A 15,938-nucleotide genomic window follows, 5' to 3' on the forward strand; every position below is an offset into this window, starting at 1 on the left:
TATCAAAGTTTTTAACATTAATGTACAGGTCCAGCGATATTTAAACGGATCATAGCCAATACACGTATTACGGCTCTAGGTGGTTGGCCAACAAAATATTTTCAAATAATTATTATATTATACAAGTACAATAACTCAGTCGACTGCTGCATTCTGAACTAAGCTACGTAAATGCAAAAGCCCGCCTACATTTACCGTTTCATTCTGTTTTAAATCAACTGAACGAGTCTAGAGGTGGGCTTATTTACGATAGTGATATTTTATTAATTGTGATTTTTGTCTGTAACTGAATCAGTCATTGTGAAAACAATTCATGTTACAATGTGTAAACTTTTAAGGAAACGTAAAAATATTTTCATTAATAGTTGGATATTCCGAGATAATACAATATTTTATACAGTGAGCACGTAAAGGTTGGAATAAATTCATTTTCTCGAGAATGGACGATTTTGGTAAAAAATCCCAAAACAGGTCAATTTTTATTTTCAAATTGCGACTTTTTGACATATGTATCATACTAGTGACGTCACCCATCTGTACGTGATGACGTCATCTATAATTTTTTTAAATGAGAATAGGGGTCGTGTGATAGCTTATTTGCAAGGTAATTCAATTCTCTATTCAGTAATATAAACATTAACTAATTATTTATACAGGGTGTCCAAAAAAATTTTTTTTTGAATTAAATTTATTGACAAAAAGAAGAATTTGTGTAATATATGTAACTTAAAATACATTTTACTGCTGTCAGAAAAAACAGGAAATAATGTTTATTTGACAAATAAATATTGTTTTTTGCATAAACTCAATATTAAAGCCGCCACCCACCTTCCTCTTAACAGTTTGAACATTTGATTTAAGCGAAAAGGAATGATTATTTTCCAAATAAACATTTTTTCTGTTTTCTGAGAACAGTAAAATGTATTTTGAACTAAATAAATTACATTCATCCTTCTTTTTATGTCAATAAATTTAATTCAAAACAATTTCTTTTGGACACCCTATATAAATAATTATGTAAATGTTTATATTACTGCATAGAGAATTAAATTACCTTTCAAATGAGCTATCACACGACCCCTATTCCCATTTAAAAAAATAATCGTGATTGTGATTTAACAGAGCAACGAAATATTCGTATATTAAACTCCTAATAAAAAGTGTTACCACTGTGGACCATCGTAAAATTCTACACGTGTTATTATTTTGTTTAGGTCACTATTACAAAATTGGGTTTGCTATTAGAACGCATACCATGCCATTAGTGTCAAACAAAAATAGAAAAATTTAGTAGTTTATGGAACGTTTTTATATAAGTGGATGATAATTATGCATCATGCAATATTTGTAAGATAAAGCTGTCTTATCAAACTTAGAGAACTTAGAAAACAAAATTTTAACACATTATTGTTTCCTATAATGCACAAAATGTTAAAGGTGGTACAAAATGATGTGAAAATGAAACATTTTGGATGCTTTGCACACACAATAAATAAACTTTATTGTGAACGATGGCTTAAAGGATGAGGAAATCAGCCACAATTTAACTTAAAAAAATGATTTTATTGACGTTTCAACTTCTACCTCAGATGTTGTTATCAAAAGTGATATAAGAAAATCATTAAAAATTTAACCAAAATAAAAAATACCATTAGCCACTTTAAAAAGAGTTCTACAAGCAACTGCTAAACTTTTAGATTTTGAAAAAATCCAGGAAACGGGAATCCTCTCAAATTACTGCAAGATGTTTCCACATGTTGTAATTCGACATTTTATATGTTGGAAAGACTTATTCAGCTAGAAGAAATTGTTAAGGCTATTATAAGCATAACAAATATGTACGTAAACACTAGTTCAACAATGTATGAGTATTTTATTAAACTGTCGATAAACTGTTTCAACTTTTCGCGGCAGAATAAGGTTTCGACTAATTCCTTTTAAGGATCCAACAAATGCGGAAATAGCACAGAAAATAGAATCGCTCTTATTGCAGAAAAACTTGGAATGGAACAAAGAGATAAAGGATTTACGACTCAAATTTTATTAGAACATGAGAAAACATCTGCAGATCCGGATGCTATTATGGGATCGCAGGATCAGCCACGAGGCACTACGACAAGCAGGGCAATAATAGAAATGCAAAGATTTAGGGAATGCGATCGGTTGGCGCGAAATGAAGATTCGTTAAAATGGCGGAGAGAAAATAAATATATTTTTCCTTATCATGCACAAGTAGCTCAAGAACGAATTAGTGTCATTGGAACATCAGTGCCTTGCGAACGGTTATTTCCAAAGCTGGTCTAATTATTTCTGATTGAAGAACTCGAGTTAATTATAAAAAGGTTAAAAGGCTGCTATTCTGAAATTTTAATTTAAAAGTACCAAATAGTAACTAATAAGTATTTGTAGCAAATACTGGTATTTAAAGTTTACTTTGTATTTCGTTTTTAAGAGGGTAGGCGCAAAATTTCGGGACAATGCTATTTAAATGCATTTATTTCTTTCGAATCCTAAGAAAACTACTAAGTATTTTTGAAAAATTTAAAAGCAGAATAAAAAATTACATAATTACCGAGTGCTAAAAGTCCCTGAAAACTTCTATAATGTGTTCTATAACTTCTAATATAAGTTACAGCGGTAAAAAGAAGAGAAAATTGAGTGTGATTTTTAATTTCAAATATCTCATTCAAATGACAGTTTTTTTATTCTAATGGACTTTCGGCCCTAGATAATAATGTAATCTTTCATTCCGCGTTTATATTTTTCAAAAATACTTATTATTTTCTTAAAACTCGAAAAAAATGAATGCATTGAGAAAGCATTGGCCCGAAATTTGGTGCCTATGCTCTTGTTAGATTTTCTAATAACAATTAAGACAATGAAAAAAACATGAAATTATTTATTAATGCAATATTATTTTCATTACAAAAACTACTTTTTGAATAAAATTGTTTCTCATTCTAACAGACCTAATTTTATAATCATGACCTAGACTCCTAGACAAAATAATAACTATTTTGTTGCTGTTTTGGTTACGGTTACATGATTGCAAATACTTCTAGCCCACCTCTAGGTCAGAATCAGGTATAAGAATTATTATACGACCGGTTCCTATGGGTCCGCCTCGCGATCGCCCCAAGGAATAGAACCGAACCGACCGGCGACCTGACTACATGCAGAAGGCGATTGCAGAATTTGCAGATCCTTCTAGCTTTTTGTGCATACGCGGTACGAATAGATTATTTTATTTTTATAAGTTTAGGTTTATGGATACGTACCTATTTAAAACATATTTTTTCACCTAAAATATTATCTGAAGCTATTTCTTTGTGGCGTTTATGTAATTTATTATTCTAAATACGAAATAAGCCACAATTTAACTTAAAAAATTATTTCGTTAACTTTTATTTCGAACGTCGTTGTCAAAATACAAAATATTAATAATTTAAACAAAAATGTTGTAGCTTAGTAAAAAAAATCTTCTAATAATTGCCGATATGAATAAGTTAGAATAAATTATATTATTAGAAGAAATTTTTTTTACTAAGCAACAACATTTTTGTTTAATTTATTAATACTGTGTATTTTGACAACGACGTCCGAAGTGGAGGTCGAAACGTTAACAAAATCATTTTTTAAGTTAAATTGTGGCTTATTTCCCATTTATAAAAATAAATTACACAAACGCCACAAAAAGTAGCTTTAGAACAATATACATAATATTATGTATAATGCCAATCATCACTATCCGTAAATAGATACACATGAAATATTTAGCACTATAAATATTAAAATAAATATTTTAGGTTAAATTATATGTTTTAAATACATAAAAAACTTATAAAAATAATAACCCATTCGTACCGCGTATCTGCAATCGCCTTGTCTGTGCATGTAGGTAGTGGGTTCGGTTCGGTTCTATTCCTTGGCGCGGTGCGGACCCTTAAGTCCGATTATGTACTTTCGGCTCATTCGGCTGGGCTCGCTATTTTAGTAAACTCCCAAAAAGAGAGATAGAAGTAGGAGGTTCTAGTTAAAAGATATTTTCTACATGCCAATGTTAATGTTGCTATGATTTCTGGTTTTAATGTCTGGAACTTTTATATTGGTCCACTATCTCAAATGCAGTTCAAACACTGTGTCTTAAAAAGCTATGTTCCATATTTCTTAAATTTATACTGTATATCAAAACATATACAGCTAGGAATATCAAAGTTTTTAACATTAATTAAATTTTTTAATGTTTTCCACATTTTGTTTGGATCATTTTTAAACCTATCAATTTTCTCCAGATAATACTTATCTTTTTTAGCTTTTAATAAATTAACGACATGGTTTCTATGAGTTTTAAACAATGACCATTTATTTTGTTTCTCATTTTCCCGGCAATTTTTAAACTCCTTATATGTTTTATCACGAATTCTAATTTGATTATTATTATCAAACATTATCAAACCATGGTATAGTTGATTTATATTTACACGATTGAATAGGCGCAGTATTATTAATTTCTTTTTCGCAATTAGTTATAATTTCATGAAAGATAGTGTCAATATTTGTTGTATTTAAGTTCCAATTAACCATCATTAAGTTAGTTTTAATAGTGTTTAAATTGTTTTCATTTATATTTCTATATTTTTTTTATGATACTGTCAGTAGCTGTTATATTAAATAAATTGAGAGAAACAATAGAATGGTCAGTTACTTTTGGACAATCATGCACATTTACTGAAATATTATTTTGGTTTGTTAAAACAAAGTCGACTAATGTTTTACTGGTTTCGGTAATGCGAGTTGGTTTTGTTACAAGCTGATTTAAGCCATATATTGAAACTAGATTTTTAAACTTTATAGTATAAAAACTATCACTAAGAAAATCAAGATTAAAATCACCTACTAATACACACTTATTATTCCTAGACAATACACTATCGCATATTTCTTCAAAATCTTCCAAAAATTTCGCATCTGAACTTGACGGCGAGTGGTAAAGACATCCAACAATCCAAGTGGTAGAAATTAAATTTATCCTTATAAATCTACACCAGTAATTACCATGTAAGACAAATGACTTAACATAAGAAAATTCATAATTATTCTGAATATATAACAATACACCACCAGTGTACCTACTATTTGAATCACATCTAATACATTTATAATTTTCTATCATGATCTCTTTATCATATATATCTTGCGTGGTTCTTGCTTCACTTAACAAAATTAATTTTGGGTTATAGTTTGCAATGCTTGTTCTTATTTGATCAATATTTTTTAAAACGCTTTGTGCATTTAAATATATAATATCGGTATTAAAAAGTAAATTAGGGTCTGCATTTAGTTTTTTTCATCAATTGAAGTTGAATTGCTAGCAGTATTTGGTTTATTATTTATAAATTTAGGGACAATGGTAGGCCTATTGTTAATATATTTAATAGTTTTTGTTGAGTCACCTGCTCTAATCAATTCATCAAGTTGATTCTTTACAGTAAAATAGTAATCTCTTTGTCTTTTGGTTTGATCAGCAAAAATCTTGATTCCAGGAATGTTTATTGATGCTTTATTTTTTAGGACCTTTAGGGCATCTTCACTTGATTGGAGGATAACTTTGATGGGACGAGTTTTTTTGTTATCGAACTTACCCAACCTAAACAATTTTAAATTATTTGAGTCCACTGGGAAGTCCTTCAAAATGTTTGTTATTGTTTCACTGTCTTCTTTAGTACGATCTGCTTGAGTCGGTTTATTCGATTCATTTATGTTAAAGACAATAATATTAGATGTCCTATTTTGTCGATCCATCACTTCATAAATAACATCCTCTTCTTTTTCTGGATTTACTAAGTTTGTTTGGATTGATTTAAACGATTGAATTTCCTTTTTTAATTCAACATTTTCCTGTTTTACTAACTCAACTCCAGACGACAAATTTTTCATATCATTAGTAAGCTTTTGAAGATCTTGCTTCAACTTACTCATTTCTATCAAAAGTTTAGGAACCCTTTTAATCGCCTCTCGACACTCCATACAGTAATAGGCCAGGGATCTGTTTTGAATAATGACTGCACGATATTCAGAAGCCGCCAATTTAGTACAGGTTTCTGTAGAATGAACAGATTCAAAACAGCTATCACAGACAACTAATTTTTCCTTTTCGCTGAAAACAACATCACATGTTGCACATTTTCCTTTGCTTGGCATTTTTGCAACAGCGACCCCCTATTTAAAAATAAAACTGTACACCACTGGATTCTAAGGAACACTTTTAACAACAGCTGATTTAATAACTTCCTTCAACTTTTTTGTATCTAATAGAAAAAAAGTTAAAAAGCTGATAAAGCAATTTGAAATATGGGTCCCAGATAAGAATAGTACTGGCTAATGGGATTTTAATGCCTTCAACAAATTAAATTTGCTGTAATTTGATGAAAAACGTATATAATTAGGTTAAATCGTCAATATTTTCACTTTCTTTTATTGGAAAATTGTGTACTACCCTTCAAGAATTAATTTGATACCACTTTCAATTTAGAAAACCCACTATTTCACCACTAATTTAACTTTCTTTCAGGAGCACTTGATGTGTTACTCTCTATAGTTATTGACCTTGACCAATGATATATTAGTACGATATATATGTCAAAAAATCATAATTTAAAAATCAAATAACTTTTGTATTTTACATTTTTTCTAATTCTGTAAATAAAGCAGTTTACATGGGGGTCAAAATATAGTGAATAACCCTGTACACACATACTAGCTACTATAAAAGATTTGCGATGTTAAGTCACAATGACGACCTCTTGTGGATTTCGGCTGAACTAATATTGAGGGTGTTTTTCTTTTTTTTCTTTTTATTGGCCTGCTGTAATAGGGGCTTTTAATGTCAAATCGTTGGATTCCCCAAGAGCTGTTGCTATTGACATTGCATTATGCACCTCTCTCATTTTGTATAGAGTTTTTATCAAGCGATTTACACTGATGCTATTTCAATAAAACCTCAAAAATGCAATTTCAGTACCAGAAAATCATAGCATGGATAATCCACAGACCTAATAATCTGCTCTCAGATAATTGGGGTTCTACGGTACTGTATTTTGTTGCATTTTAATAATATATTTTCAATATTTTAAGGAATGTTATATGTATTGGAACTCCTAGAATTCACGAGTACATTCAAAGTAATTGTGATCAAATGTCTAGTATTTTGCTAGATATAGATAAAAGGTTTCACAATTTTTTTGGTCCTCTTCAATTTTGTTGGTATAACATGTTCAACAACCATTTTTTCTTCAAAGAAGCCAAAGATGTGTTTATTGATTTTCTTCAGTCGGATGGGTAAGTAAACATTACTACAGTTCATACTCATACAGTATAAATACTATTGCATGTCATCCGGGTAATAGCAAGTGACATCACATGATACCAACACAAAATATTGTAAGTTGTAGGTCTGTTCCTTTTTAGAATCGTTTAGCTAAGTACACTGGAATTACAGCCACTGAACATATCTTATTATATAAGTGTAGAAATAATATTTGAAGATTAGTACTAATGCAAACCTAACCCTTCTTCTTCTTCTTCTTCTTTTGCCCTTTAATTCGTCCAATTTTGCCCTTTAATTCGTCCAATTTTGAACATAGGCTTCCCCCAGTTTTCTCCATTCGCTTCTGTTTAGTGCTTTCTGTTTCCAGTGCGTTCCTCCTATCTTTTTAATGTAGTCTCCCCATCTCATCTGGGGTCATCCTCTTGCTCTCTTTCCTGTCCATGGTCTCCATTGTTGTATCGTGGTATTCCACCTATTGTCCATTTGTCTAGCGTTATGACCTGCGAAGCTCCATTTTAGCCTGGCTATATGTTGTCCTGCGTCTTTGACTTTTGTTTTATTTCTTACCCAGTTGTTTTGCTTTTTGTCTGTCAATTTTACTCCTAACATTGCTCTCTCCATGGCTCTTTGTGTCTTCATTATTTTATCCATGTTTGCCTTGGTCAAGGTCCATGTTTGGCATGCGTATGTGAGAATTGGGAGTATGCACTGGTCAAACTTAACCCTACGGTAGCCAAAAACGGTATTAGATGTTAAAAGTCGAAAGTTTGTTATAATAACAAAAGAAAAGCCTCATTTTAACATTTTATTGTATGACTTTAACATAATGTAACGACTCGGGCACAAAATAAAAACATGAGTAGTAAGTCTTACAATGTAATCTGAACAAAGAAAACGTTAACTACAAAAAAAATTCACAAACATCCCAAAACTAAAATACAGTAAAAGCTCCGTTAACTGAAAAAGTTGGGGGAGGCCGTTTCGGATAACAAAAATTTTGTGTGGACACCGGAGGGTTAAAGAAATACATCATTTATACATCATGATACATCATATACAATCATTTAGCCTAGTACATTGGAATTACAGTCACTATATTATGTACCTACGTATTTTATTTTACAGTATGTCCCTCTAAGTTGGAACAATATGGAAAACTTTTTTATTATTAATTTTACGAAAAAAAGTTATTCATCATAAAAAGTTCTGCATGGGCTAAAACCTGAGATTCAACCATCAGGCAGATATCAAATTTTATGAATATTATACGAGGTATGTCAAAAAATATGAATTTCGCTTAAGAGTAAGAGCTTTATTTTTCACAATATTGAAAATTGTTATTATGAAAAGTTCTTTGGAATTAAGAATTATATTTTAATATGCAATTACATCCTTCTAATTAAAAAAAAAGAAATTTTGAAAAATTTTCCTAAATTATGGATATCTAACATTATTTTCAGTTATTTCAATTATGATAACTCTTTTATTATTAATTTTACGAAAAAAAGTTATTCTTTATAAAATGTTCTGCATGGTCGAAAACCTAAAATACAACCATCTTATGTCAAATTTTATGAATTTTATACGAGGTATGTCAAAAAATATGAAAAATATGAAAATTGTGGTTATAAAAAATTGTTTAGAATTAAAAACCATGTTCCAATGTGTAATTACATCCTTGTAATTGAAATATTCCGAACTATAAAGCTACTTTACTCTTGATCGAAATTAATATTTTTTGACATACCTCGTATAAAATTTGATAGAAGATATAAGACCATGCAGAATTTTTTATCAAGAATAACTTTTTTTCGTAAATTTAATAATAAAAGTGTTATCATTGAAATAATTGAAAATAATGTTGGTTATCAATATAATTTAAGAAATTTTTTTTTCAATTAGAAGGATGTTATTGCATATTAAAATATAGTTCTTAATTCCAAACAACTTTTCATAATAACAATTTTCAATATTGTGAAAAATAAAGCTATTTTAGTCTTGAGCGAAATTCATATTTTTTGACATACCTTGTATAATATACATAAAATTTGATATCTGATGGTTGAATCTTAGGTTTTAGGCCTTGCAGAACTTTTTATGATGAATAACTTTTTTTCGTAAAATTAATAATAAAAAAGTTTTCCATATGGTTCCAACTTACAGGGATATACTGTATAAGTGTAGAAATAATATTTGAAGATTTCTGTTAAGGGCATGGGCGCAAATATTTTACGGCTATCCCTACTTTTTCTGTCTTTACACGGCAAATTACGTGTAGTAAAATTCTCACTGGTATGGGTATGTAAACATTACTTGACAAATGTCATCATTAACTTTAAAGAGATGGCTTTCGAATGTTCTTGGATAACTGTTACTTGTAAAATTGCATCATTAATTCAGTTAATTAATATGATAATTTTTTCACTATGTATTCAGTGATTGTAATAATTTATATACTGTACAACAAAAACTAATACTTAATCGATTGAGTGTAATGATTTTTTAATAAAATATTGTTACTACGGAACGCTTAAAATTTTGAACATCTTTAACAACAAAATACTTGGATCAGAGAATATATCCTGCTGCATACTTTGCTTGGATCTTCCATAAATAATAAACAATAAATAATTTTGTATTAAGTTCACGTCTTAAATCAATTATTCATTAAATACACTATCAATATTATTTAATCAACAACTCAAAATACTCCCGATGTCATGTCAAATATTTAAAATTGTCACTGTCTTGTCATCATATTCTATTCGACTCAGTGCGTTGTATGACAAAGATAGGGAATGTTCGATTTGGAAAATATCACCACGGACCTGGTGTCCTTTTTTTTCAAATCCTGAAAAAACTAATAAATATTTAAAAAATATTTAAACGCAAGAATGAAAGACTAAATTATTATCGAGGGCCGAAAGTCCCTTAGAATAAATAAAAATTTTCTTTTGAATGAGATACATATTTGAAATTAAAAATCACACTACATTTTCTCTTAGTTTTTCAACCCTGTAACTTATTAAAATGAACATTCGGTACATAATTTTTCAGGGACTTTCGGTACTCGGTAAGAACGTAATCTTTCATTCTGCCTTTAAATTTTTCAAAAATACTTATTAGTTTTCTCAGGAGTTGAAAAAGAATGAATCCCATTTAAACAGCATTGGAGCCGAACGAAACTACGTACCCATCCCCTTAATGTAAACTTAATACACCATAAATCGTTTCCTTTAATTTGTGTGGATTATAATGGATTAAAAAGGGTTTTTACGAAGCACACTGCACACTTGTCCGGATAACACTTTAACTGTGATTGAACAAAGGTGATATTTTGGCATAAATTGGTAACACTTATTTGACAGTTGCGGTGTGGACCATAGATGTTTAAAAAGTTCCATAGACTCTCCTATTCAATGAGCTTACAATGATTCGAATTTTACTCAATATCCTTTCAGGTATAATGTAACAAATTTTCCAAGTATTTGAAGATCTGAAACAAGTATTTCAAACAAACTTTTTTTGTTGGCTCTGCATAATTTTGAAAATTAATACTTTCAAAACCTTGCAAAATTATTTTGCGAAATTTTATATATTGATTTTTTTATATTAAAAATTGCTTGATAATAAATCCATTGTATATGATCATCAAAATGAGTATCTTAACAGTGACAAAAAGTTCTTGTTCCTTGTAATCCGACAAAATTCACAATTATTATTGGATCTGAAATTAGGCACATATTACGAAACATTTCCCCCTAGTAGTTCAAATCAGATGTACCTATCTTTAATCTTTAGTACATTGCATTTGCTTTAGAATATTTATGGGATCTTGATTCTCAATATAGAAGTTCCTAGCAACATATTATTTGTAGTGGTAAAGATATGGTAATAATAACAGACCCACCATTTGGGGGAAGAACAGAGTTGATTTCAGCAACATTTAAAAGCATAAATAATCAATATCAGAAGCTTAACCAAACCCAAAATACTCTGCCGATGTTCTGGATATATCCGTACTATATGGAACCACAAATTTTAAATTCACTACCAGATTTTTCTATGCTGGATTTTAAGGTGGAATATGACAACCATCAATCTTTTCAAAATAATTCCGGAGGAAGAAAACAAGGGTCCCCGATCAGAATTTTTACTAATGTCAAACCCAGGTAAGCAAAAAATATTTTTTTCTACAACCGTGTTAAAAATGCAATTTTTAGCACTCCCTAGGAGCGTTAAAAATGCTACTTTAAAGCACTAGTACTTAAAAAAATTTTAAGGCACTGCAGTTAAAAAAGAATTTTCAAATTGTGAAACGTCAAAATATTTATATTTCATTTATTAACATTAATATTAATAGTACAATTTGCGCAATTTGAAAAAGGTGGTTTAAAAGGTTTTTTAAAATTTAATTTAAACTGTATTATTGCATTTTTAACACGTTTGTAGAAAAAAACTATTAAAATTTGTTAGAATATACAACAATAAAAGTAAGATGTTATTCTAGAGTTGTTATGATTTACGTATTGACAGTATAGGCAGTTTTGATGTAATGTCAAGAAAAATATAAAAGTGGAATGTCAGTCAAGTTCAAGTAAAAGTTTTTGTAGATATTGTCCTGTAATTGAGAATGAATAAATTATAATTGTTGATATATAAGACGTTTGTAGAAAAATATTGTATGATATAGGTACGTGTGAAAAAGTACATTTTTAAGACACTCATGTGAATTTTTACATGCGTTTACGTTTAAGGCAACTTTCACATGGGTGCCTTAAACGTGTACTTTTAACACTTATATCATAAATAACTATTATATAAAAGAACTTTAAGGTCCCTTTTTCTCGCCTGCCGTTTGGCAACAAAAAACGTGGCATTTATAGATGAAACAAAATGAAACTTTTGTTTAGCATTTTTTGACGCGTGTTGATTTCACATAAAATTTGTTAAATACAGTCCATGGCCATATTATTATGACCACCTATGAATTTTTATAAAAATTAACTATTCCCCCCTCTCTCTCTCTCTCTCTCTCTCTCTCTCTCTCTCTCTCTCTCTCTCTCTCTCTCTCTCTCTCTCTCTCTCTTATGACGCTACAGCTTAAGTCGGGCCGTGGCCTCCTCCAACATCAACCTCTAAGTATCTCTGTCCCTGACTGCTCTCCTTCGGTTGTCCACCCTCAATATCTCTTTAGCATCGGTTCTCACTTCATCTCAGGGTTGCCAGGTCAGTTTTGCTTTCTTCAGTAGTTTTGCTTTCAAAAAATCAGTAGCAATCAATAGATTTTTAAGCCATGTATAATACAGTAAAACCTGTGTTAACGGCCACCTGTACTAACGGCCAGTTTCTAAATATCGGCCAGTTTAAAAATTCTCCTAACCAATTATTATAATGTAGATTCCCTTATTTATGAACTGGTTTCTGCGGCCACCTTTATATTACGGACGCAGCGGAATAATCTCGTATTTTTAAAACCTTCATAATACTTTTGTTATAAAATACTAAAATACTACAACTTTACTGTAAAATAAGTTTATTTTGACGTTTTATTTTTTTATTTTACTTCAAAATAAACTCATTTTATGTGCTTCAGTGCTTATTTCCAACAAAAATATAAATTATAGAAATTAATTATTAATCATTTCTAATTAATAAATTAAAAACAAAGTACATACTGCTTATCTCATATTTAATTATTACAATCAACACCGCAAAGTCTAAATATCACCACTCACAACTTAACAAAACACGCTCTGCACTTATTGGAAATTGGAAACAGAATAAGTACTAAACTAAAGAAAAGACAAAAATTACCCATTCCATTTACCAAAATATAAAGTACCCACCTATTCATGAGAAACCATAAATTAACTCCGAGGCGACACAGTTCCGAATATTGGAAACATATGACACATGGTCTATTGAAAACAAAACAATTCTCGACGAAAGAGTCCCTTGTCCCTTATTATCTTAGACTAGGCACTTGACATCATTATTACCATGAAAATCCTTTGTCGCTAACTTTAATATCAAATATATCGACTATTTATAGAAATTTAGGTAAAGTAAAAGGAAAGAAGATTAATGCGTTGTTGGATGCTGGGTTTTGGGTTGTATAATATGAATAAGAAATGGTTTATATTTTAGCACTGCATTTTTTTTAGATTTTTCGGTAGATTTTATACAGTTTTGAGTACATCACTAGATTGGAGTTCAAATCAGTAGGTTTTATACAGTTATCAGTATATTGGAGTTCAAATCAGTAGGTCTACTGAAAAATCAGTTGACCTGGTAACCCTGCTTCATCTATCGATCTCTGGTGTTCCTTCTGGCCGACGCCGACGTCCAACCATAGTTACGCTAAGTGTTCTACTAGGTGTTCTGTTGTTATCCATTCTTATAATGTGACCTGCCCAGCGCAATCTTTGTATTTTTGCATAGTTTGCTATAGAGAGTTCTTTGTAATATTGATATAACTCGATGTTGAACCTTATTGTCCATATAACATTGTCGCAAGTGGGTCTCAATATCCTCCTTAATATCTTTCTTTCAAATGTCTTAATACCTCTTCTACTACGTCCATTTTGTTTAAAAATTATTTTTAAATTTAATTTTGTTATGTAATGTTAAACATTAACTACAATATATTTAATAATAAACAGCAATAAAACATTTGAAAATATTACATATTTATATGTTTTTTAATATTTTGTTGAACTCCTGACCTTAATCCCATAGAAAATATTTGGTAGCTTTTAAAACGAGAAATTTCTAAATTGTTTTGATTGAAGAACTGATATATTATTGGAACCATAATGACAAATTGAAGCAAACTGAATTTAACTGTATTCAAAGTATGCCAAGACGGGTATAAGCAGAATCAAAGTTAAAGAGGGCTCAACACAATATAAAAAAATATAAATATGTGATATTGTCAAATGTTTTATTGCTGTTTATTATTAAATTTGTATACATTTAAAAAGACTAAGTTTTTAATCTAATAGCACATAAAACAACACCAAAAAATGTTACTCTACATTCTACCAGATTGAAAACACTCTGTAGAAGCCTCGGAGGTGTTACCAGAGAAGGTTCCCATTGTTTTCAGTCTGGTAGGATGTAGAGTATCATTCTTTGGCGTTGTCTTATGTGCTATTAGATTGAAAACTTAGTCTTTTGCTAGCAGTTGCCGCTAGGGCATCCCTGTTCTAGTTGGGTTTGTCCTAGTTGGGTCAGAGAGAGCAGCATATGTGCCTCCTGATGAGAGACTAATAAGTTTCGAAACCGGTAGAGGTGCTTGCTGCACTCTCTGATTGAACTGGAATAATGATGTGGCTGTAGTTTCGTGTTGCAACGAAATTGAAAATGGTTATTCATTTTTGATTTATAAATTTAATATGCACACAAAAACACGTTCATAAAAGGGACCTAAGTGTCTAAAGGCATAGATTAAATTTTGCTAACATTTAAAATATTTTTTGTCTTTCAGTTTGATAAAATTACCTTCTTCAGACTATAAACATTGTAAAATATGTAAAAGATGGGTGGCAAAAGAAAATAAACATTGTGCTGCATGCAACTCTTGTACTTCAAAAAATGGAGTTACATATGTTCACTGTGAGGAGTGTAATAGATGTGTGAAACCCACATGGAAACATTGTAAAAAATGTGGCAGATGTGCCCAAGTTCAACATAGCTGTGCAAAAATTGAGTTTGTTAAGGTAGTTTTTTTTATTATGTTTTTTTGTATTTACATACTATGTTGTCATGTATTTTCAATCAATAATATCTATTTATTTATTTATTTATAAACGGGCAAAGCCCAATTACAATTTATAACTTTTAAACTTTTAGATTACAGAATAATAAGTCTTACTTAGTTAGTGTTTACTAAAACCTGACTCAGGAACTTGCTATAAGTTTGGAAAAGGTCAATGTTAAGGTGCTGGTTTGCTAGTCTGTCAGTTCTGGTGAGGAAGTTGTTAAGACCATAGTTAGTACAGTGGATTGGGTAATGGAAACTAACTGTAGCCCTGGTTGTTCTTAGTGGGACATGGATATTCATTTTTTGCAGAAGCTCAGGAGTTCCAGTTTTTCCATGTAGGATGTTGTAGAAAGTGATGAGATCCCTTCTCTTATGACGAGCAGTGATTATTGCCATATTTAGGATATTAAGAATATCTGCATCATTGTAGTTGTCCAAGATATTAAGTCTATATGCAATTTGCTTTAAAAATTTATGTTCAACTAACTGAAGAGCAATAGTATGTACTCCATAAAAAGGAGACCATACACAGGAGGCATACTCAAGATGGGGACGACCAAGTCACAGTAGAGGGTTTTTAAAGCTGTAATATTTGTGAAGTCCTGGGTGCATCTTCTAATAAAAGCAAGTATCTGGAAAGCCTTATTAACAACATTCTCCAGATCATGAGAAGGCTGTAATTTTCTATCAAGGGTGACCCCCAAGTCTTTAATATCATTGTAACGAAATAGCGATGGACTACCCCAGCTAATTGAAACAATATTCGAAAATATTACCCCAACTAACCAAGATAGCCATCGTTACACCCCTAGCTTAGCTCAGTCACTCAGGTGTGTGTTCGTC

At 30.5% G+C, this 15,938-nt stretch overlaps 1 protein-coding gene across 1 annotated transcript in view; it reads left to right on the plus strand.

The window, feature by feature from the left end:
- The window catches only part of LOC114335301 (rRNA N6-adenosine-methyltransferase ZCCHC4), a 37,092-nt gene that overhangs the window by 13,262 nt on the left and 7,892 nt on the right, over nucleotides 1–15,938 (plus strand). The window contains exons 2-4 of the mRNA XM_028285522.2: nucleotides 7,135–7,338; nucleotides 11,206–11,499; nucleotides 14,820–15,051. Coding sequence (XP_028141323.1) covers nucleotides 7,135–7,338; nucleotides 11,206–11,499; nucleotides 14,820–15,051 — 730 coding nt within the window. The remainder of the gene's footprint in view (nucleotides 1–7,134; nucleotides 7,339–11,205; nucleotides 11,500–14,819; nucleotides 15,052–15,938) is intronic.

The sequence above is a fragment of the Diabrotica virgifera genome, chromosome 3, assembly GCF_917563875.1.
Source record: "Diabrotica virgifera virgifera chromosome 3, PGI_DIABVI_V3a".
Taxonomy (NCBI): domain Eukaryota; kingdom Metazoa; phylum Arthropoda; class Insecta; order Coleoptera; family Chrysomelidae; genus Diabrotica; species Diabrotica virgifera.